At 45.6% G+C, this 21687-nt stretch overlaps 2 protein-coding genes across 5 annotated transcripts; one reads left to right on the plus strand and one right to left on the minus strand.

The window, feature by feature from the left end:
- Positions 1-1500: 1500 nt before the first annotated feature.
- mntb (MAX network transcriptional repressor b) lies at positions 1501-14901 on the plus strand. Its single transcript, XM_076750360.1, has 6 exons — positions 1501-1870; positions 4794-5388; positions 5512-5553; positions 5746-5857; positions 10019-10211; positions 10331-14901. The coding sequence occupies exons 1-6, from the start codon at positions 1798-1800 to the stop codon at positions 11149-11151; spliced, it is 1836 nt and encodes a 611-aa protein (XP_076606475.1). The 5' UTR covers positions 1501-1797; the 3' UTR covers positions 11152-14901.
- A 51-nt stretch (positions 14902-14952) lies between these two features.
- Positions 14953-21017, minus strand: LOC143332541 (septin-5-like). 4 transcript variants are annotated; one of them, XM_076750118.1, is made up of 13 exons: positions 20843-21017; positions 20322-20338; positions 18863-19249; positions 17906-18002; positions 17651-17737; positions 17258-17381; positions 16935-17069; positions 16667-16784; positions 16341-16442; positions 16165-16261; positions 15854-16016; positions 15621-15732; positions 14953-15541 (listed from the first exon to the last, which is right to left on the minus strand). In XM_076750118.1, the coding sequence occupies exons 1-13, from the start codon at positions 20886-20888 to the stop codon at positions 15470-15472; spliced, it is 1557 nt and encodes a 518-aa protein (XP_076606233.1). In that variant the 5' UTR covers positions 20889-21017; the 3' UTR covers positions 14953-15469. The 4 variants fall into 4 exon arrangements, with proteins under 4 accessions (XP_076606233.1, XP_076606232.1, XP_076606234.1 ...); XM_076750117.1 differs by having other exon boundaries at positions 20313-20338; XM_076750119.1 differs by having other exon boundaries at positions 19641-20338; positions 20843-21013.
- Positions 21018-21687: the final 670 nt, after the last annotated feature.

The following is a 21687-nucleotide window of genomic DNA, read 5'->3' on the forward strand; positions in this document are numbered from 1 at the left end:
GCATTTGTGTCTTATCATCCCGAGTTTTAGTTTTTTAGACAGTAATGGTGTTAGTAGGTTTGTATGCACAGGCAGGACTTCTGGCTTGGCGAAAGCAGCTCTTATGTACATCTGAGCTGCTGTTTTGATTGGCTGAGACAGTCAGATCACCCTGTGATGCGGTGGAGGATATATGTGACCGAGCAGTGCCCAATCAAAGACTGTTACTATGCAGCCGTGCATACACTACATACATGCATCTGTCTACAGTATATAGACAAACACACTACTGTAACATAAACCATTAATAATAACAACACTAAGATAAGATTTATTTTACCCCTGTGGCAGATATGTTACATCAGCCACCTTCCCTGTTTTGCCACATGTTACATATCATCACATAACAACATGTAACACAGCATTCACAGTATACAATACACAAGATCCAACATAAGAAGCAGAACACCAGACCAGATGGGAATAACGAGTAGCTGCAGATGAAGAGGAAATCCTTGTGATGCAGTACATCACAAGGATTTTTTTGAGTGTGTGAGACAGAAATGGTGGGTGTGAGATGAAAAATCTGGAAAAGAGATGCAGTAAACTGGCAAGAAGGGGAGAGAAATCAAAATTCTGAAGACATTCGAACAATGATTACAACACAGCATGAATGGTATAGTATACCAATATATTTAGTTAACAAAAGTTAACAAATTGATTAGATATACAGTATCTGTAAGATCTTTTGGTTACCGCTTAATATTATAAATTGTTTTTTCTTTGGCAAAGACAATGTGACAATTAATGGATTGTCATGGACGCTGGATTTCTTTTTGGGAGAAACATAAACATATCTACTTATGTTTTGTGCATTACAGTTGCCTTATATCACATAACTGTTCCTCTAAATGTTAATCTCAATAACACATACTAACAGGGATTTCAGAACACAATTTAATAAAATTTACCCACAAAATATCAATAATAATAATAATAATAATAATAATAATAATAATAATAATAATAATAAGACATTTTGGCTGCTTCACCTCAGTATTCACCCACATGCACTATCTTGTAACCCCGCCCCTCGTCTTTTGATTGACAGCTCTGATCCCGAGACAGCAGGGTGGCCAGTCACGCTCTCGCCATGCAAATGAGCCGCGCTCGGGCCGGGCGGGTGCCCATGTGGACCAGCACCATGCCTTGTTGTTCTGCGCGCTGATTGGCTCGCTGGCGCCTGATAGTTCTTCATGCGCTGCGGGCCAGCAGCAGGAACGAAAACATGGAGGACCACTGACATACCCGGGACTTTCCTCTCTCGAATCCCCAGAGATACACAAGTATACCGTCAGCCAGTTTCGCTCCGGGAGCTTTTGTAGTAGAGGTTTTGATGACTATAAAGGCAATGGTGCGATTTGGCAGGGCTAATTGTCGCCAAGACTGTCAGCGCGGAGTAGGAAGGAGTGATGCGGTCTCCGGGTTTTGTTGGAGGCCGTAGTAACAGGGCGGGGCAAGGATCCGGGAGGGGCGGGCCTTAACGAGAACACGACTCGCCTTGTTGTGTGTATTCCCGTGCTCGCATCGCCATCTTGTTGCAATCCTATTTTTTACGTATGCGAGGATCTACTTTCCGTTCGGCCGGATTAAAAATCGTCCCTCTGCCTTCAGGAGAAACACAGGGGACGAACAGCTCGGGCCTGCGGGTGCGAACCGTGCACACGGCGCTTCCTACCGGGACACTACCTACCCCTCGGTCTTTTTCCTCCTTCCGTCCCGGGCCACCGGGTCGCCTGCCGTGAGGGTTTACGCGCAATGAGCATCGATACACTTTTGGAGGCGGCCAGATATCTGGAATGGCAAGCCCAGCAACAACAGATCACACGTGGTAAGTTGAACAGCAGACTGGCGCATCGTGCTGAACCTACATGACACCAAGTAACAGCGTGTGCTACGTCCTAAACTGCCTTTTGGGGGATCGTATCCCGTTACTATCAACGGCTGGGCTTGCATTTTCAACCGACCCGCCTATGATGAACGGAAGCGTTTGTAGTTTTTGTTTTTCGCCCTGGGTTCATGCCAAAAAAAGCGCGTGAAGTCACTGCAAACTATCGGCAATTCCCGAGTGGTTACTTATTGCACACATTTGTCTTCCTTAATGCGGAAACGGTCAAAGTTGTTTTGCGAACTACTTTGCGCGCTCTCGGCGTGTGTGTGACAGTTTCAACACTCAAGTGACTCACCGTAAGCGTGCGTGTATGTGTGTGTGTTTGTGTGTGTGCGCGAGAGAGAGACAGAGAGACATAGCAGAGGAGTTCCTGTCAGTAATCGTGGTCCATTTATTTATTGTATCTTTGTTACGAAGCAGCTGTCTGTAGAGTGTACATTTTACTGCAATATATTCATCTAAAAGCTCAGCCGCGTTTTTAAAAATTCAGTGAAAATCGGTGATCAGAGAGTTTTATTTTTAAGAGAGTTTTCCATATCTGTGGTAAAAGAGGCCCGTCAGAATCGATTTGCCACAGTTTTTTGTCCGTCGAGCACCGGCAGGGCGGTGGCGAGCGGAGGCTGCTCTTTACATAATACCCTGACATTGCTCAGCTATCTCATGACACACACTGGGGCGGGCCCTCACGCGCTCACCCCGGCCCATTCGTATATCTGCGCGCGAACACGCAGAATATTTGTTTGTGTTGCTCCTTTTTATTCGAAACCGACGAGTTGTCAATCGAAATAATGATCAGTGACTGACTAAAAGGGGACAGGGGGTCTGCTTTTTGTGTTTCTCCCCTCTGATGACGTGTCAGACAAATCAACCCCCCTCCCCCCCCTGCATACTTACCCTACCGCGTGCTAGGATCCGCCCACAACGACCACGTGCACACTGCCCCCCCCCCTCCTCTAGATACACACCTACGCGCACACAAACACATGCGCACACAAACACATACACACACGCGCACACTAATCGTCCCCGCCCTTCCCATTCAGACTACTGACAGTGGCGGGTCAGAGAGAGAGAAGGGGGGGTAAGTAGGGCAGCGTCCGTGCTCAGCCCACCCCAGCCCAGCCTCCCTCAATGCAGAAGTTATGTAATTTACGTTTGCGTGCATTTGACAATCTGGAGCATGGTGTGTTTGCGCGCGCGTGTGTGTGTGTGTGTGTGTGGGTGGGGGGGGGCTTGTACTACACAGGCTAGGAAAACATTTTGCCCTGTGTTAGCATACTCTGATCTGATATCGACCTCTGTGTCTGCATGTGGGATTATTTTTTACTGCTTCTGCTCGGCCTCTTTGTGGAATACAAGTTACCGAAATGATTCCCCAGTAATCAAAACTGTTGATTTCTTTATTGTCAATTGACTAATAAGATTTCGTCCCACCGTATTTAAAAGTATGATGCTGACAAGAAGAGGGAGCAGGAGTTTGAAGGCCTGTTAACACATGGAGAATAACAGTGTTACTGAGCGGAAGCACTGTTAACGGCATGTTCATCTGATTGTTGTTAAATCCCACAAATTACAAACGACGTGCTTTTCCAAAAGTGCAGAGTAATAGTTTAGTTGTGCATGTCACGATGACTGTAGCTGGGCAGGTCTTCTCCGAGCTGAACTGTTGCCCTGGCTGAAGGGGGATTACGTCATCAGGAGTCACTTTGTAGTTTCGTGTGAGAAGCAGTAAAAGTGTTACTTAACGCTCGGCCGGGGCATGCTGGCGGGCGGTGTTTCTATTTAGCTGTATGGTGGTGGTGATGGCTGGGCGGTGTGTTGGCGTTATGCAGGTTGGAGGAATCCCTGGGATCTTCTCCTGTTTCTAATGTTGCTGTTTCCATGGTAACCGAGGGCTTTCCACATCGCTTTGAGTCTGATTGCAACGGCGTGGAGTAACGACTCACTCACATCACTAAGTGTGTGGATGTGCTTCTGTGTGTGCGTGTGTGTGTGTGTGCTCCTGCGTGATCCACATGAGCACAGCGTGGGAACATTCCCGTCCTACCCTGTGATTCTTTTTTTGGGGGGGCTCTTTTTTGCTTTTTGCTTTATTTCTGTGTTGTCGTTGTGCCAGCTCTACATGACCCAGCAGAGCGGCTCCTTCACAGCAGTCCACTGCTGTTGGTCAGACGGCCCTGACGTAGGCCAGGGGTGGAAGCACGCTCGGTGCTGGAACGGTCCAATCGCAGCCCAGACGGAGGGGTGTTCTCCCAGTCAGGCAGTGGATGCAGACACTGTGGTTATGTCCCCCACCCCACCACCTGATTCCCTCCAATTACATCATTATTTCTATGTGTTTGTGTGCACGTAGTGTTGGGATGTTCACTATACAAACAAAGTGACGTCCACTCTGAGACAGCAGTCTGCAGCACAGCTATGAAGCAGCCAGAGCTGCAATGATTAATCAGTTAGTTGTCAGCTATTCAATTAATTATCAACTATTTTGATAATCAAGTAATTGGTTTGAGTAATTAAAGGAAAGTCCAGATTCTCTGATTTCAGCTTCTTAACTGTGAATGTTTTCAGTTTTCTTTAGTCCTCAGTGACAGTGAATTGAAAATCTTTGGGTTGTGGACAAAACAAGACATTTGAGGACACCTGGACATAGGGCTGGTCCACATTCAGTACGGACGTGTGTCTGTGCATCGGGTTTGTCATATATGAGTTAACATGAGTTTTTCTAATATTGAACAGTGCAGCTTGTCCAGCTGTCTGTCTCTTCTGTTTGTCTCTCACATCTCATCCTTCTACCTTTCTTGGTGACATCCATTATTTTCCATTGCTTACTCCTTTGTGCGTCTTCTGTTTTCTTCGCCCACAGAGGAGGAGCAGCGCAAAGAGAAGGAGCTCATCAACAAGGAGGCGGAGTCAAGGCGCGTGGAACTTGTGACCTCGCTGTCTCAGCCAGTCAGAGCCAACCACATCACTTGGGGCGATGACACTCACCGCCAGCAACCTCATAACCCTCCCGCCCCTCCGCCCCCCTCTCTCCCGCCTCCTCAAGTCCCAATTGCTGTCATCCCAATGGTCCCAGTTGTTACTGCGACGCCCTCTGTCCCGACCCTTCCACTTACAACGCCGATTGCCGCGGCAGCAACGTCGCTCAACAGCTCCCCGCCAGCCAAGAACGCTTCCTCCCCTCCACAGCAGCAGCAGGCGCAGCAGCAGCCGGCCTCTCCTCACCTGTTGTGCACTCCCCAGATGAAGGTGGAGACCAGTCAGCAGCTGGTTGGTACAAAGTCCAGTCAGCCACAGCCTCAGGTTCAGATTCAGTACCCAACCTCCATCAGCACTAATGGCTCTGGCTCTCAACATGCATTGGCCCCCCATCAAGCTCCACCCACATCTCAGCCGCGGCCTAATGGAGTGACGATGGAGGACATGAGGGGGATGGAAGGGAAGAGGAGACCAGGAGGGTCAGTTTATCTTTGTGTGTGTGTGTGTGTGTGTGTGTGTGTGTGTGTGTGTTAAAGTTAATATACAGTCAGAGTGTAGTTTGATTCATGGTTGTATTTAATCATTTATTTTTGTGTTTCCAGAGCGGGGACCAGAGAGGTGCATAATAAACTGGAGAAGAACAGGTTAGTCACCAAAATGTGAACTTCTTGTTGTTGCAGTTAGAGTTAATACATCAGGAAAGAAGTTAAACAGTCCTGTTTAGCTTAGCTTAGCTTGACTTACTAATAAATGGTGAATATTCTCCAAGACAGTGAGCCCATGACCAACACATCAGAACTGTGACTCCTTCTCGTTTCTGACTCTTGGCCCTTCAGGCGAGCGCACCTCAAAGAGTGTTTTGAGACGCTGAAGAAGAACGTTCCAAATGTCGATGAGAAGAAAACCTCCAACCTCAGCGTTCTCCGCAGTGCTTTGCGTTACATACAGGTAGAGTTTGAATATGTTTTCTCAGCTTTTCCAGCCTGGTGAGACTGATGTGGTCCGACAATATTTCGGGTACTTCTGTTGTTGTTTCAGTCTTGTCTTGAATTGATTGGTTCAGCTCTGGGAACAGTGCAGGCTGCGCTCCAGTGTTATTGATATTCAATGCCTTTATGCCATATGTGGCTATGATATGATATCCACAAAGTCCTGGTGAACCAACCTATAAAAATGTGGTGAATAAATCAGAAGTTTTCCTCTGGAGTTTCCTTGTCTTGAGGACATTAGGCTACATTTGAGGTGTTTTAGTGAGATTCTTATCTACTGGAAGTGTTGTGTAACTCCATTCTGCTGTGACGGCGTATAAAAAAGAAAAGGTGCTGGTTTTCCCAACAGCTAAATAACCGGAAAGGATGGAGTAAAGTGTTCGTGGGGAAAGATTTGTTGCATATTGAAATCGTGTGGAGAAGGAACACTGCATTGTAGAGGGAGGCGTGGGGGAGGGAACTGTGCACCCTGAAGAGGTGAGTTTTCGGTCTACAAAAGTAGACGAGGGAGGATTTCTGCACTGTGGCAGAAATGAATTGCAGCCTGGAGCTAGATGCAGTGTTTCTTTCTTTCTTTCTTTTTTTTTTCTGTGAAGTCGAAGCTCGTGATATTGAGTTCAGTGGAATATGCGACGGGGAGTCAGTGGAAGCAGCTAAATTAGGCCGTGAGTTGCAAGAGCTTGTTCAAAACAAGACTGGCTGCAGGACGTTGGGTCAGCCTGCAGGGAGCACAGCACAGAGGGACTGGAGGCAGTCTTTGACAGGAGGTGGTGAAGGGTTTGAGATGAGGCAGAGCCAGGGTGCTGGTGAGGCAACCTGCACTGCACAACTCAAGTTTTCATGTTTTAAAAATCTTTCCGTTCATCAGCCCCACAAACAAATGAAAGTTTTTCACTTTTCTGTTATAATGGCTAAAAAAATGTATCGATTAATCCAAAATGTAGTCAAATGCCTTTTTTTTGTATGAAGTCAGTCGTAAAATTAACCTGAAAAATTTGATTTGGAAAACAGACGCTGTAACACGGCTGCAGTGATCTGAACATCCAGCCTCTGCTCTTCGTGTTTCTCCATGCTGCTGCTTCGGCATCTTCTCCTGTGATCTAGAATGTCGTCGGTGGGTTTTTATCGTAGATCAGTGGCTCGCCCCCTCTCTTTTTCCCTCTCTTGGTACCTCTCCTCATGCAACCTCTCGCTCCCTCTCTCGGAGCCATGTGAGATCTGAGCACATGGCTAGCGCAAGCCTGATGATGTCACCGACGCTCGCCCACCCCGGTCTGCTCTGCGGCGGCAGATCTCAGAGACGATGTCAGGTACCGGCTGTACTGATGGATGTCAAGACTAAACCAATCAGTTTCTGCTTCCAGTGGTCTGTTGTCAGTGGTTGTCGATGATGGACCACCGATGTGAGCTTTCAGGACATCAAGCGTCTCCATTCACTCCTTTCTTAATTTCCCTGTCCTCACATCAACCTGGTGAAGATCACACGTCTACCTGGATGTATATGTGATGAATGCAGAGACACGTTAGGGCAAAATAGTCATTTTCACCTTTTTTATTAGAGGGGACGTGTTGAAAGAGGAAGGATAAAAGAGGCAGAGATGAAGCGGAGGAGGACGGGGAACAAGGGGGGAAGGGTGTTGAGGGAGTGTGGGATGGAAGTGTGGAGGAGGAGGGGGAGGGGGAGGGGGCGTGGGTCGGGAGTGATCTGAAGCACCCGACTGGCAAACGTCCAGTCACATCACTCCTTACATGTAATTACCCCCGTGCTTCACCCAGTTAGATTGCTCCTTATGTTTTTTCACAAGCTGCCGCTCGAGCAGCCAAATCCTCACGGATGGGGTTGCCAAGGAAACTGCTGTGGGTGACAGCTGTTTCCTTGGTGATTTGCCGCAGGCCTAATGGCGTCTGGGTTTGTATGGGAAGACCTTGAAATCATGTTCTGGGGGGCACATGCGCGCACACACAGAAGCAGTTGTAGTTCCTCTGTGGCCGGCTCGGGTGAGGTAACGTTTGTGCTTCAGTGAGTGTCTGTTGGGTGTGTATGTGTGTCAGTAGTGTCATGCTTTGTCTTGTAGAAGGAGTGTATTGAGTGAGTGTGCGTATGGAGCGGACACACAATAGACGTTATAGTCACACATGAAATAGCAGACGTGAATCAGCTGGAAAAACTTTCCTTGGAACGACAGAAACGTGCTATTAAAACAAAACCGCCAGTACGGTTTAACTCTGTTGTCAGATGTTAAGACTATCAGGACGTAATCGTTGGAAATGCTCGAGCTGATTCACCGTTCTTTCCAAAACCACCTCCTCTTCACTCACGACCCCTTCAACCATAGTGACTGTGGGAGAAGCCTGCATGTGTGGAAGCACATAGAGGAGAGGATGTCACATGAGAAACGCTGAGCTGTTGTAAGATGGCAAAGTTCAGCAGGTGTGGACTGCAAGCAAGGGAGCGGTGAGGGAAGCGGGCATGTGTGTGAGGCAGAGGGTAAACAGTGTCCTGTTCCAGAAATTATGTCCAGTCCTTTGTTTTCCAGTAACTTAATGAAATCAACCAGCTGCACACAGTAAAAACCAGACTGCTTTCTGTTTACCAACCTAATCCCTTCACCCCTTCTTTTCTCACCTCTCCATCCTCTGCCGTCCTTAACCCACCCGTTTTCCTCCTTTACCTCCCCTCTCCCTCCTCCCCCGCTCCCTCATTCCTCGCCAGTAATCTGTGTTAAAGTCCTTAGCCCGTCATACTATTTGGTGTTCCTGCGTCAGCTGACCCACACAGAAACTGGGTCACAGAGACAGCGTGGTGTGGCTGGAAAACTACTCTCTGTCTGTCTTTCAAGTTTTCTTTCGTTTCGTGTCTCCTGCTTTGTTTTTACTCCTCATTTCGATTGTAAAACTGCAGACACACACACGCAGCTTACTTTTCGGTGCATGACAGTGCCGTGCGAGGAATGAAGACATGTGGCTCAACGCAGTGATTCAGTCACATCAGAATTTATGGGGTGGTGATGAACTTGAGTAATGAAACATGGCAGGACGTTTACTCCCACTCTGACCCCGTTCTCTCTCTCTCTCTCTCTCTCTCTCTCTCTCTCTCTCAAAAAAAAAAAAAAAAAAAAACAAGCCTGATATCCAGGAAATAGGAGGAGCTTAAGTCAGGGACGCCAACAAAGGCAGTGTGAACATGCTTGAATTTGTATGCATGCCTTCCTGCACGGAGAACATTGTGTTTCAGGGTTGTGCAAGCTGGGGTGAGTGTGGGAGTGGTCAAGACTGCACAGAGAGAGAGAGAGAGAGAGAGAGAGAGAGATTTAAAACTGCTTCTAGCTTTGCGTACATAAGGCATTTTCTCAATTAGTGGCCTGGGTCTTTATTTAGGAGAGTCTTTGCTCCTGTTTTCCCCTGTGTTTAAAAATACATTTTATTAACCTGTTTCCCTCTTTTATGATCTGCCACTGTTTGCCTTTTGCTGTTGTTAACTATTAATACAAGCTGAACACTTCCTCCATCTGTTCCCTATTAACACGTTTCCAGTATTTCATGGGGCATAATCCTACTACACGAAGACGTTTATTGGAAACCTCTGCAGGAAGTTTTGAATTATTTAACACAGAGGGGAAAACCAACACAGCAATATTGATCACACCTAATTAAGTGGGTGAGGGCAGTTGTTTTTGTTAACAACATGGTTTGTACAAAGTCTTGAAAGTTTGGAAATGCTTATTCTAACCTTTATGTCAGGCACCTTGAAAGTGCTTGAAAAATGTTTGAATTTTACTCTTCAAATGTTGTACGAGCCTGTAAAAAGGAAGTCAGAGCAACAGGTTGAGTGACTGTTTGCACTGATGCAAATCAGTATGATGCAGAATTTCATAGATAATGTGAACAATTCTAATAGATATTTGTCCATATTTGTTTTCTGGCCTTTATTCACACATACGGCAGCCTTGGCTAAAAACAGGCGTTAACTTGAGAATTTGTAGTGCATGTGTCAACTACGTACCAGTCACATGGTCTGAGAAGTACCATGATTGTCTCTTAGAGTTTGGAAGTGTTTTGCAGTGTTTTTACGTGTGCTAGCGATCCTCATCTACTGTGCTGTCTGTGTCTCCCCTGGAAGACTCTGAAGAGGAAGGAGAAGGAGTACGAGCACGAGATGGAGCGTTTGGCCAGAGAGAAGATCGCTACGCAGCAGCGGCTGGCGGAGCTGAAGAACGAGCTCAGCCAGTGCATGGACGTCATCGAGATCGACAGAGTCCTCCGTCAGACCATCCAGCCAGAGGACGACCAGGCCTCCACGTCCACCGCCTCAGGTACAGGGATGAAATGCAACAACTCTCCAGTCCTTCACGAACACACGCAGAGTACAGACACATGGCACTGTTTCTTGGATCGTATCATGATGACTAACTGTTTCCTCTCTGGTCCGCAGAAGGAGAAGACAACTTTGAGCAGGACATCGACGATGATGTCCCCGCTCCTATTCCTGCTCCCGCATCCCTCCCCAAACCAGCACCTCCCATCTTACAAGCCCAGCCGCTCCTCACCTCCCACCTGTCAATCCAGCACGCCACCCTGCCTCTCTCTGGTGTCCTGACTGCATCCTCCCCCTCAGCTCCCCCTCCACCTCAAGCCATCGTCCCTGCTCCGGCCCCAGGTCCGCCCCCTCCTCTGCCGGCTCATCCTGTGCAGCCCCCAGCTGTGCAGGTCCAGCCTACAGTCATCGCTCACGCCGCTGTTTCCCACCCGTCTGTGATCCAGGCTGTCAATCACGGCCTGCCAGCCAATCACAAGCACCTGACACACATCGCCCCGTCACCTGGGCCCACCTCCTCCACCCCACAGCCAATCGCGGCAGCTCCAGCTGCCACCGCCACTCACCAGCCGATAGCCGCCCAGCAAATCGGACACATCACCGTCCACCCTGTGGCTCACCTGGGAGGCACCTTGTCATCGCACCTCCCGACTCTCTACCCCCAGGGCGTGTCTGTCTCCCAGCCCACCATGGTGGGCCACATCACTCACACCTTCACCCATCACACCCTGCCGCACGTCCAGGCCAATCCTCAAGCTAACACTAACGGAGCCCAGGTGAACAGCGCAGCCGTGATGAGCCAGGGGAGCCCGTCGCTAGGGAAACCCACAGCTGTGCTGGCCCCCCACCCACAGCTGGTTGGACAGGCTGCCGTCCTCAACCCTGTCACCATGGTTACAGTCCCAACCTTCCCTGTCAGCACACTCAAACTGGCCTGAAAGAGTAAAACATTGCTGGGGTGGACTGATGGGAGGAAGACACGAGAGGGAGAGAAGGATTCAGAACCTCTGGATGAGTTTTCACACTCCTACCAATAATCACGAGCAGAGCATCTCTGATAGACACAGGAGAATTTACAAGAGGAGAACACCAACTGTGTTTTGGACAACTTGCAATGAATATGTCCAGATATTTTGGTCACAGCTCTGTCAGTTTGTGAACAGTAACATTAAAGCAGAGTCAGTGGGTCAGGCCATTGTTAGTGAAAATGAGACTGTGACATTTGTCTGTGGTGCAAAGACAGGAACTCTGTTTTACCCTCCTTCCTTCCTTCCTTCCTTCCTTCCTTCCTTCCTTTACAACCAGAAGCACTAACATAATAAGCTCAGTTCACACTCAGGCATCCAGGATTTACCTTAACTTTTCATTCACTCATTGAGGGCAAACGCATGAGAGAGAGTTGTCTGTCGTCAGGCTGCTGCCCTGGTGATACAGTGTGTGTGTCCATTTTGTATTCATATATTCGTGTGGTGTCATGTGGGACGTTCTGGTGAAGTAATGTCACTGTTTGTTTGAGGGCAGGAGGAGAAGGCAGCTCAGTGGTCTTACTCATCTGAATTAATGACACACAGGGCAGACCTTGTAACGTAGTTGCTAAATAGAGCTGAAGTATTGTCACTTACTGACCTTCTTCACTGGTTGTCATCAGGGACACTGACAGAAAAGTTCCTCATCTATACTGCCTCCGGTTTCTTTTTCCCCTCACTTTTGCCCCCCAGTCCTAGCATATACCTGCTCCATGAAGTGGCCGCTCAGCCCTCTCCATCATCCCTCTAAATGAAGCTTTCTCACCACTAAACTTGGCGCCAAACACCCTGCAGATAGTTTAAAAGAAAGAACGAAGAGTGCAATAATGAACCTGGATCCAATTTGCAGTTAAAAAAGAGGGAAAAGGACGCAACCTCATCACCTTTATATGTGATGTCTGTTCTGCCATCAGCTTCTGTCCCAAGTGTCCTATTCAGCAGTGGAGTTATGTATCCACTTTCCCTTGTGGCTCTCGTTTGGAGGGCCACTCAAAACAGCGGAGTGTCCCTCCAAACATGGAACAACTCCAGAAATGAGAGGCACGGTTAAAGGGGAAGAATTAGAGCAGTGATTGCCTGGTTTGCTGAACATCCAGCAGCATCTGTTTTTAACTGCCGTGTGGAGAAGTCATTTCGCGAGACAACATGACCTTTGCCTGTTGGTTATTACCCAGGCATTGGATTTCCTCGTAGGAAACCATCAAACTGCAGATTTAAAAGTAGAGCGACAAGTCTGAGCTCAGCGGTCAGAAAGTCCTGAAACAGACAGGAAACCAAGTTGGGATTAGAAATAGCCAAAGTGTGATTTTCCTTTGAAACAGGAAGCCGTGTACATGTTAAATGCGTAAAGATGATGCTTTCCTGTTTTAGTGTGATGACCTGTCCCGCAGTGAAAAGCTCGCAGTAACGTTAAAGGCTCTCGGACTGTCAGGTTGATTTGATTCTTGCTGTGCACACAATGCAGAGCGGTCTGGACAAGATGGTTTCACTGTGAGAAAACAAAGTACAGCTACACATTTGTCATTTGAGTACATGGATTCCTGTCAAGTCTTTGTACTTGCTGGTGATTTCTGAGGCAGCAAAGCTCAGGAAACCAGCCAGCATTCTTCCCAAACTCCCACCGGTGTTCGCGTGTCCATCACATTGGCTTTTAATGTGATTGTTCTTCAGCTGAGGCCTGCTGTAGGCCGTGTATCCCAAATGCCTGGATTTAATTTCAAAGACAGAAAAGATGTTGACAGCCACCTAAACTGCTCCCGTAACATTCGTGAGTGTTTCCCTGAACACACTGCAGGCGACACAGGTTTTCATCCGTCACTCTGATGCAACAGCTCCCTCTGCTGCCTCGTCCCCGACCTCATACTGATGTTGCTCACAACCGCCAACTTCCTGCACAGGCTTTTAAATTTTGGAAGAGAGATGCGACAAGTACCTTAACTGGAGAGATAATCCTGACCCGAGTTTACAGGTTGGAAGTCCAGCTGCCGGGAAGACTGTGAGGTTTGGATGAAAGCCACAGAAAAGCTTGAGTTAAGATTTTTTATTTGGTCAAAGCAGGAGAGATACATTTTCTCACGGTCTTGAGAAGTCTGGATATAGCACAAGAGATATTTAAAAAAGGACTGAAGGAAGTATTGTTCAGGCCTCAGATCAGTTTCGTGAAGAGTAAGATGGCAGCGACGAGAGCCGCGACGATTAGTCCATCAGAAGAAAATGAATCAACAATTTCAGTCATTTTTCAAGCAAAAAATGTCAAACACTTGCAGCTTCCAGCTTCTTTAACGTGAGGATTTTCAAACATTTCTGTCAGTAAATGAAGAGTCTTTGGGTATTGGATCGTTGGTTGGACAAATAAAGCAGTTCGAAGACGTCGCTTTAGACTCGGCAGGTTAATCGATAGTGAAAATAATCTGTAGTTGCAGCCCTGGCAGCGACGCCATGCTCTGACATTGACAGTATGGACCACCACAGCTTAAACCCTCTGCCCCCAGTCCCACGATCAGCTGGAGAAAATGAGTTTCTAAATGTTGTGACGCCCCATTTTCTTTGTGTCTTTTTTTTTTTTTTGTCTGTGTTTCTGTGTGTTTCTGTGCACGTACTCAAAACATTCATGGCTTCACAGCCGTCTTGCCAGCCTATCCATGTCACACCATTAAATCTCCTGTCTGTGTATGTGTATGTAGTCAAAGCCGCGTGGATCCGCTCCTCGCCTCTTCTGCTGTTTCTCTGTGTTACGTCTGTATATGTGACTGTTCAATATGTTTTATATTCTGTATTATAATTAATCCTACTGTACCTGTAGCATGGCTGTGTTTTGGTTATACAATTTGCCCTGTGCATGATAGAGAGCGTGCGTGTGTATGTGTATGTGTGTGAGTGTGTGTGTGTGTGTGTGTGTGTGTGTAGCAAGCAAGCTATGTTTTTTTACACAGAGGTGATTTACGGTATGAGCCTGTTTGGGTGCTATCGTGTGTGCCTATACTCAGTTTTCCTGAACACTGTGACAACTCTGGCAGAACACGTACACATTGAGCGAATGGAAGAGACAAAGATTTACTGTCCTCTTTGTTTTTTTTATGTTTTTAAGTTTTCCATTTTGTGAGTTGGACTGAGACATGGAGTGGAAAAAGTTCAAAAAAAACAAACAAACAAAAAAAACAAAAAAAGTTGTTGCTCTTATCTTGATAACATAATAATGTCTAATATTCGATTTGAGTTTTGTAATATTTGTATGTACGTATGAAAGTTTTGTAAATTTGTGATCGTATGCACGTTTTGGCATATGAGTGTATGTATCTTCAAATTTTAAAATGCTTGTTTCTTTATGGTTTTGTTTTGCATGTAGATCGCCGTTTAGTTTCTTTTGTTTAAAGGTTTTGTTTTCCGTTTTTTTTTTTTGGGACCATGTACAATACTGTATAACGTGGGCAGGATCTTGGACCTCATGCTACATTGATATTATATATGAATATAAAAACATGTTTTCCCTATGGAGAAAGTTTTAAGTTATATATCGCCTGTACACTTTGGGCTGCCTTTTAGATCTAACTGTCCACTGTTTAAGATAACAATGATGATAATGGATACAACATATTAATGATGAAGAATTATGCTGATGAAATAATAAAGATTCTTAATAAATCTTATTACATTTACAACACATCTTGCTCCTGTATTTAATGCTCGTGTGTCAAAATATAAACAGGGATAAGCTGCAGTTGGAAAGCTTTTTTTTATTGATATGTTTCGACTTGTCATTACGAAACAGTGAAGATTAAAAATACAAAATGCGAAAAACAATTTACTCACAAGTAATAAAAGACAAATGTTTGCACATTTAAAACCCATCATTGATGTCACTAATTCACCTCTAGATGGCAGCGTTACATCAGAATGAGGGTTTCTAATCAAGGAGACGTCCTGGAACACATCAATAGGAAAACAACTGGATTAGAAAGTACTTGTAGCAGCAGAGCGGCTCGGTCCACCTGTGTGAGCTGCTGAAGTGCTCTTGAACACACCACAGTGACTCTGACTGCTTAATGCTGGAACATGCTTCTCCTGGCTGCACGTAAGCAAACATCCTTTGTACAGAGTTTGAGAGTAAAGTTTAGGGTTTTTTAAAGCAATATGGCTGACCTCCTGTTTGTACAGGGCTTCATAATCAGGACCTCATCTGTGTTCCTGGGCGCTCCTCGTTTGCCCCCTCACCCGTGGAACTATGGGAGAATCAGCAGCCATCACTCTGGTTGTGCTGCATCTGCTCCTGAATCCTCTCCAGCACCTCCTGCATCCTCCTCAGCTACAGAGGGGAGTAAAGGAAGAAGTGATTACCTCTGTAACTGACTAAATGAATGAGTGAGGCGGAAAGGGAAATGTACCTCTTCGTCTTTCTCAAAGATGAGTCTTTCCCTCTCTGCGTCAACGGGGTCAACGATGGCCAGCGGCAGGGGGAAATCCGCCTCGCTCAACCCTCGATGCTTCTCCAGCAAACTATAACCAACATTCACACCCGCAAACATACAAAGAAGATCTGTGTGAGCATCTGTCTCAGCAAGAGGTGTGTTCAATCAATCAATCAGACCGCGTCCATGTGCATCCTGACCCCACCCACCTGCGCTTCCTCTCCTGCACCACCATGCGCGTCATGTTTTGGATGCACTGGGCTCTGTAGTTTTCATAGTGCGTTTCCTGCGTCACGTCCTTCAGGTCCTGCATGTGTGTCCTGACCAGCATGTTCCTCAGCAGCAGGAAGTCAGAGTGAACCGGATCCTCCACTGACCAACGCAATGACAGCGTGTTATTGGCTCAGGCTGCTTTTTATTTGGTATCGAATAGAACCACATTGATGCATAAAAGTCACATAAAGCCACACTAACACTAAAACGAAAAACTAAAGAAACGACTATTGAGTGTGTGTAATACCTTCTACCACCCCCCAGGGATAAGAACGACCTCTGAACTTGCGACCTTTACTCTCCACCTGAACGTTACTCCCAATTACTGCAAACGGGATGCTCTCCTGCAGAGAGAAGCAAAAACAAAAACACCGTGAGTCTTAACATGAAGGAGACGGCACATTTCAGAGTCAGCTGAAGTACCTTGAGTATCTGGTCCTGTTTCTTAAAGTCCTCATCCTCGTCTGAATCACACTCGGGAAACTGGTAGATGTTGATCCCAAACTGCTTGATCTCCTCTCTGATCTGCACGAACACAGTGAAACAGTAACATTTGAGAGGACTAGACAGAGTGAAAAATAAAAATATTGACACTTCCATCAGCTAAAAAGCACTGTTGTGCTGCTAGCATGGCTGTAAATCACTGAAGTACTCTTTGACATACGCTGAATTTTATCAGTTAATGTAGCAAACAACCTGTGACTTCAGCCATGTGTCTCAGATCAGTGTGTGTGTTTCTGATCTCACACCTTCATCTTCTTTCTGCAGACCTCTGCGCGTGTCAGGCTGTCAGCTTTGGCCAATATGGGAACTATGTTGACTTTTTCATGCAGGGCTTTCATACACTCCACATCCAGCGGTCGGAGTCTGGATAAAAACATACATGTATGTGTGTGTCAGTGCACACGTGGAGAAATATGCCCAACTGATATTGAACAAGTTTTAGATGAGGTTGTTGCCGTAACTGTTGTGCTAGTTTAGCTTTACATGCAGAAGTAAAACATGCTGTCATTGTACCCGTGGCCAAATGGAGAGATGAAGTAGAGGCAGCAGTGGACTCTGTTGTCCTGGATGTTCCTTCTGTTCAACCCGCTCTCATCTCTGAAGTACTGTTCAAACTGCTGGTCGATGTAGTCTTCAATTTGCTTCCAGCTGTTGCAAACACATGACATCTTTGTGAAACAACAACCCTGGTGCAGAACTGTTTCAAAATAAAAGTGCTGTGATGAATTGAAGTCTGGTTCATGACCTCTCTGCATACAGCAGTGCCACCAATGCAGCACTGTGTCATGTCTGGATCAAACTGGCTTGAGTCTGCAGGCGCATGTTGATGACCTCACCATTCTGTGTTGTTGACGGCATCTCCGAAGCCTGGTGTGTCTATGATGGTGAGCCTCAGTTTGATTCCTTTCTCCTCGATGCTAACTGTGTGTTTGACGATGTCGACTACTTGATTGATGCGTTCTGCAGACACATACATGTGAGAAGTAACTAAAGCTGCACAGGTACCATGCTAACAGTGAGTACAAACATGTACAACTGCATGAGCACACACACACATGCATACACGCACATACATCAAGGTCAGAAAGTAGAAGTAGTGTGGCATTTTCCACCTAAAAAGTAATGTAATATTTTTCTACAGAGACCATACATTCACAGAGCCTGGCTCAGCTACTTTTCTACTTCTTTCAGATGGACCACATGTGAACAAATCATAAAACTAATCTCACCTTGTGCATTAGGAACCTTCCTGTCTTTGTAGAGGTCCGTGAGGAACAAACTGTTGATTAGTGTGGATTTACCGAGGCCAGACTCCCCTACAGAGAGAAGAGAGTTTCTTATAGCAGCACAAGCAAAACCTCTCACATCCAACTGTTCAACAACTGTATTACTCTAAGTAATTCTTTTCAACACATATGGTTGAAATTGAAAAACCTGACACATTACTCATGATTGATTGTCAGCAGAGATACTGGAGGACTCACCGGCCACCATAAGTGTAAATGTAAAACCTTTCTTCACAGTCTTTCTATGAACCTGGTTGGGCAATGTGGCAAAACCAACATACTCCTTGTCCTGATCCTGCAGAAGGAAAACACAAACAACATGTATGCATGTGGATATTGTTTAATTTAATAGGATTTAATGGGTGAACCCAATTTATTAGTTCAAATATTACGGTAAATAATCAGATATTAGTGCAATTTTTTTCTCTTTCAATACAGTTGCGCCATCTCCACTACTTCCTTCACGCTACAGTATTGACACATTACAGGATGAAATAGCATTTCTGTTACAAGAACAAGTACAGGCCAAACAAAGGGCATCAAAAGGTCAGAAATGTCAGCACTAGTTAAGGAATCAGCCATCGGTGGTTATCAACTACCCTATCAAAACTCCACAGATAACTTCTGAATTCTGCTCTGGTGTAGCAAAACTAGTATTTACTTAATATCTTTACACACTGCTTAGTGAACACGATACTGCAGAGCATCACGTTCCCTCTGACGAAGTAGCATCAGAGGACAGAGCAGAGAGTCAAGGAAGCAATACAAGGTGGCCTTCGGGGGCTGAACAGAGGTGATGAGTCTGGTCTAAAACTTGTTAACCACATCGACATGCAGCTCTATTTTGAATACGAAGCTGCTGCAAGCATATCTGGAAGTAGGGGTAAATGTTAAGAGATGTGTGAAGAACATTGGCTGGAAAGATGTCTGAAGTTCACTTCAGCTCACACAACCTTGTTTTGCTTCACTCTTTTAGTCGTCTAGTACATAGCATTTTCTCTACGGAATCAAGAACAATTATATTCGCACAAATGCTGCTCTTCTCAATCTCCATGCACTCAAAAAGAACTACATCACAAAAGTAAAAAAACATGATAATGGATAACAAAAAACAACACACTCATCATAGGAGAACAAAAGCACACAGAAACACACCTCTGGCGAGTCATAGGGGTCGAAGCGACCCCAGGGGCTGTGTGGACGTGAGGCCGGGCTGGATGGACAGTCCATAGACACCTGAGACACGAGCTGCCGCAGTGGCAGGGGCTGAAACTCTGCATCCGGTCTCACACGATTTGGTCTGGGAGGGACTGTCGGCCAGCCAGCAGGGTGGCAGGAGATGGGATTGGGCAGAGGGGGAGTCCCGGGAAGGCTGGGGAGTCTCCCGTTGTATGCCGTCCCAGTTTCCTCTGCTTCATGGTTAAGCGGTGCCTGGTGGCCCGGCATCTGGCGCTGTTCACCGGGCTGCGAGACAGGAGGCAGATCCCTCATGGCGAAAGGAAACTGAGTGTCCTCCTGGTCCTCAATGGACAGGCTGGACAACTAGGATGGGAGGCAGCAGAGGTGCACATGGTTTTATATGGATGATCAAAGGTCTCAGAAATAAAACACACTATAATCTAAACTAAAAAGGAAGTTAATCTGGCTTTCCAAATTGCTTAAAGTAAATATTTGAGGATTAACATTTAGGAGGAATGAAAAGATGAAACGCCATTTTATTCAAAATGCAAGCAGAACTAAAAAAAATCGTACAGTTAAATCTATTTTACTTTTTTAGCTTCTTTCATTTGCCATTTATTATTTTCAAATATTAGCTCAAGATGAACAAGTTGAGTATGAAATATAAGCATGTATCCTATGATTGATGCCATATATGAATAAATTGTTGACATGGCCCTGTGATAATACTACAGATATAAAGACAAACACTCACTGACAACTTCTCAGGGTCATGCTCTCTGAGTCTATTAAAGGATGAGTCTTCTTTGTCTTTTGTTGTAGTGGCTGACTACACCCTTTCTTCACTAATTAGCCCTGATCTGTGATCCCATTATACCATTACAGAGGCCTTCATCCATCTGTCCAGGCAAAGGCAGGGAGACAAACAACAGACAATCTGGAGCTGAAGGTGAGTAAACTGGGGTCAAACTCGACATATTAATTACAGTGAAGTAAGAGATTTTATCATTTTTAATGAGCATCTTCAAGTATGGAGCTTATGTACCCATAGCTAGTGGTTTTGGCCTCCTCACAGGTATTTTCCCCTCTCCACCTGCTATAAAAAGCAGCTAGGACAGCCTAGCGTCTACATCTGCTTCACAGGAGACGCGCATTACTCCAGTCTCACATCATCCTGTTGTCCTGGTCTAATGACAGCAGAGCAACGAAGCCGGTAGTGCTCCTGGCCTGATCAGGGTTCATTTGGCGTCCCTCTACCTGTCACCTCTCATTACCCACAAAGCTTTGCAGCAGGCTTAACCCAGCTTCTAATGCTCTGACAGGGTGGGGGGTTGGAGATTTAACTCTTAAATACACACAGACACACACACACATACAAATACAAGCCATGAACACTATCATTAAACTAGTTAACTAGTCCACAAACCTGTCGTACCTCCTTTTCTGAGAAAGCTGCAGCTTTTTTGAGCAGAGAGGATGGCACATGTGAATGTGTGAAAACATGTATAGTGCGTAAAAAAGGAAATGTAAATGCAGACAAACTTGTATAAACCGGATGATGAGAAGAAAAAATATGGTACTTATAATACTATATGGCATTATTGGTCCTTGGATAATTAGCTTTACCAAATCCTCCTGGTATCAATAAAAAAAACAACTTTAAAATACAATGGAGCACTACACGTTTAAAGTAGTATGAAAACACTGAATGGTAATCTATAGACTATATCACAGACACGGACAGGTTTATATTGACCATATACGCAGTAAATCAGCAAATTACAACAATAAAACAAGTGTCATGCATAAACAAATCCCTGCAGGAATATCATAGCTGCTATAGTGATTTTTAAGTTATCTGAGGACTACATATAACAGACACTATCGGCTACTGTAATAAATCGGCGGTGCAGCCTGGCTGTGTTTAAATGCTGCCGCTCAGAGTTAAAAACGTACCTCTTTTATTGCTGCGGAACCTGACCGGAGAGGACATGTGGTCCATGACGCTGCCGGCTTCTCAGGCAGAAAGTGAAACTAGAATGTTTGTGATGCCAAAAGAGTAAACGATACAAGAAGTAAAGAAAATGCGATGAGGCATGCGGTGTGCGTGCGTGTGGGTCCATGCATTAGGCGGAGCTCAGGCTGCAGAGCGCTCTGCTCAGTGCCTCCTGCTCTGACGTGCAGAGTGTACGAGAGGCAACAGCCCTAACAACCCACTGACAGGACCGAAGTGCAGGACAGTTACTATTACTACTACTACTACTAAAATATTAATCATAATAACAATAATAATGATGGTAATAATAAAAGTAATTTCCCCAAAAATGCTATTACTGCATTTTTCACACTATTATGTGAACATTACGCTCATAAGAACGTTAAGCTAGTTTGTGCCTCGTAGCTAACATTAGCTAATTTAGCCGTTACTGACCGTTTCATCCACTGTTGATAAAGTCGGGGCAAAGCATCGAGTAAACTGCGACGTATTGGGCTCGAAGATACGCCAACGGTGAGCTTCAGGGCCAAAAACCAAATATAAAAGCCTCCATAGGTGCTTTTTAAGCCGCCCTGACATTTTACAAATTTTTACACTGTCAATTTGTATGCTGAATAGGTTTGAAACGCTCAAATACATTGTCCTGGAAACGGCTGTTTACGTTTGTAACGTACGTTATAACCTGAAAACAAAGACAATAGTCAGGGAGTTGTATATTTTGCTAAACACTATTGAAATATGAGCATTTACTACACACTCACAATGCAAATGGACAGGTGAGATGCTGAGGCAACGAGTCGTACAA

Source organism: Chaetodon auriga, chromosome 15, assembly GCF_051107435.1.
Source record: "Chaetodon auriga isolate fChaAug3 chromosome 15, fChaAug3.hap1, whole genome shotgun sequence".
NCBI lineage: Eukaryota > Metazoa > Chordata > Actinopteri > Chaetodontiformes > Chaetodontidae > Chaetodon > Chaetodon auriga.

What these genes read in the sequence shown, in the direction of transcription:
- mntb (XM_076750360.1), top strand. Translation starts at nt 1,798, where the DNA reads ATGAGCATCGATACACTTTTGGAGGCGGCCAGATATCTGGAATGGCAA. An exon ending in GTGCTTTGCGTTACATACAG is followed by an intron (nt 5,858 to 10,018) that starts GTAGAGTTTGAA and finishes CTCCCCTGGAAG; the next exon opens with ACTCTGAAGAGGAAGGAGAA. An exon ending in CTCCACGTCCACCGCCTCAG is followed by an intron (nt 10,212 to 10,330) that starts GTACAGGGATGA and finishes TCTGGTCCGCAG; the next exon opens with AAGGAGAAGACAACTTTGAG.
- LOC143332541 (XM_076750117.1), bottom strand. Translation starts at nt 20,888, where the DNA reads ATGGACCACATGTCCTCTCCGGTCAGGTTCCGCAGCAATAAAAGAG. An exon ending in GAAGGTTCCTAATGCACAAG is followed by an intron (nt 17,382 to 17,650) that starts GTGAGATTAGTT and finishes ATGTGTCTGCAG; the next exon opens with AACGCATCAATCAAGTAGTC. An exon ending in TCTGCAGAAAGAAGATGAAG is followed by an intron (nt 16,443 to 16,666) that starts GTGTGAGATCAG and finishes GTGTTCGTGCAG; the next exon opens with ATCAGAGAGGAGATCAAGCA.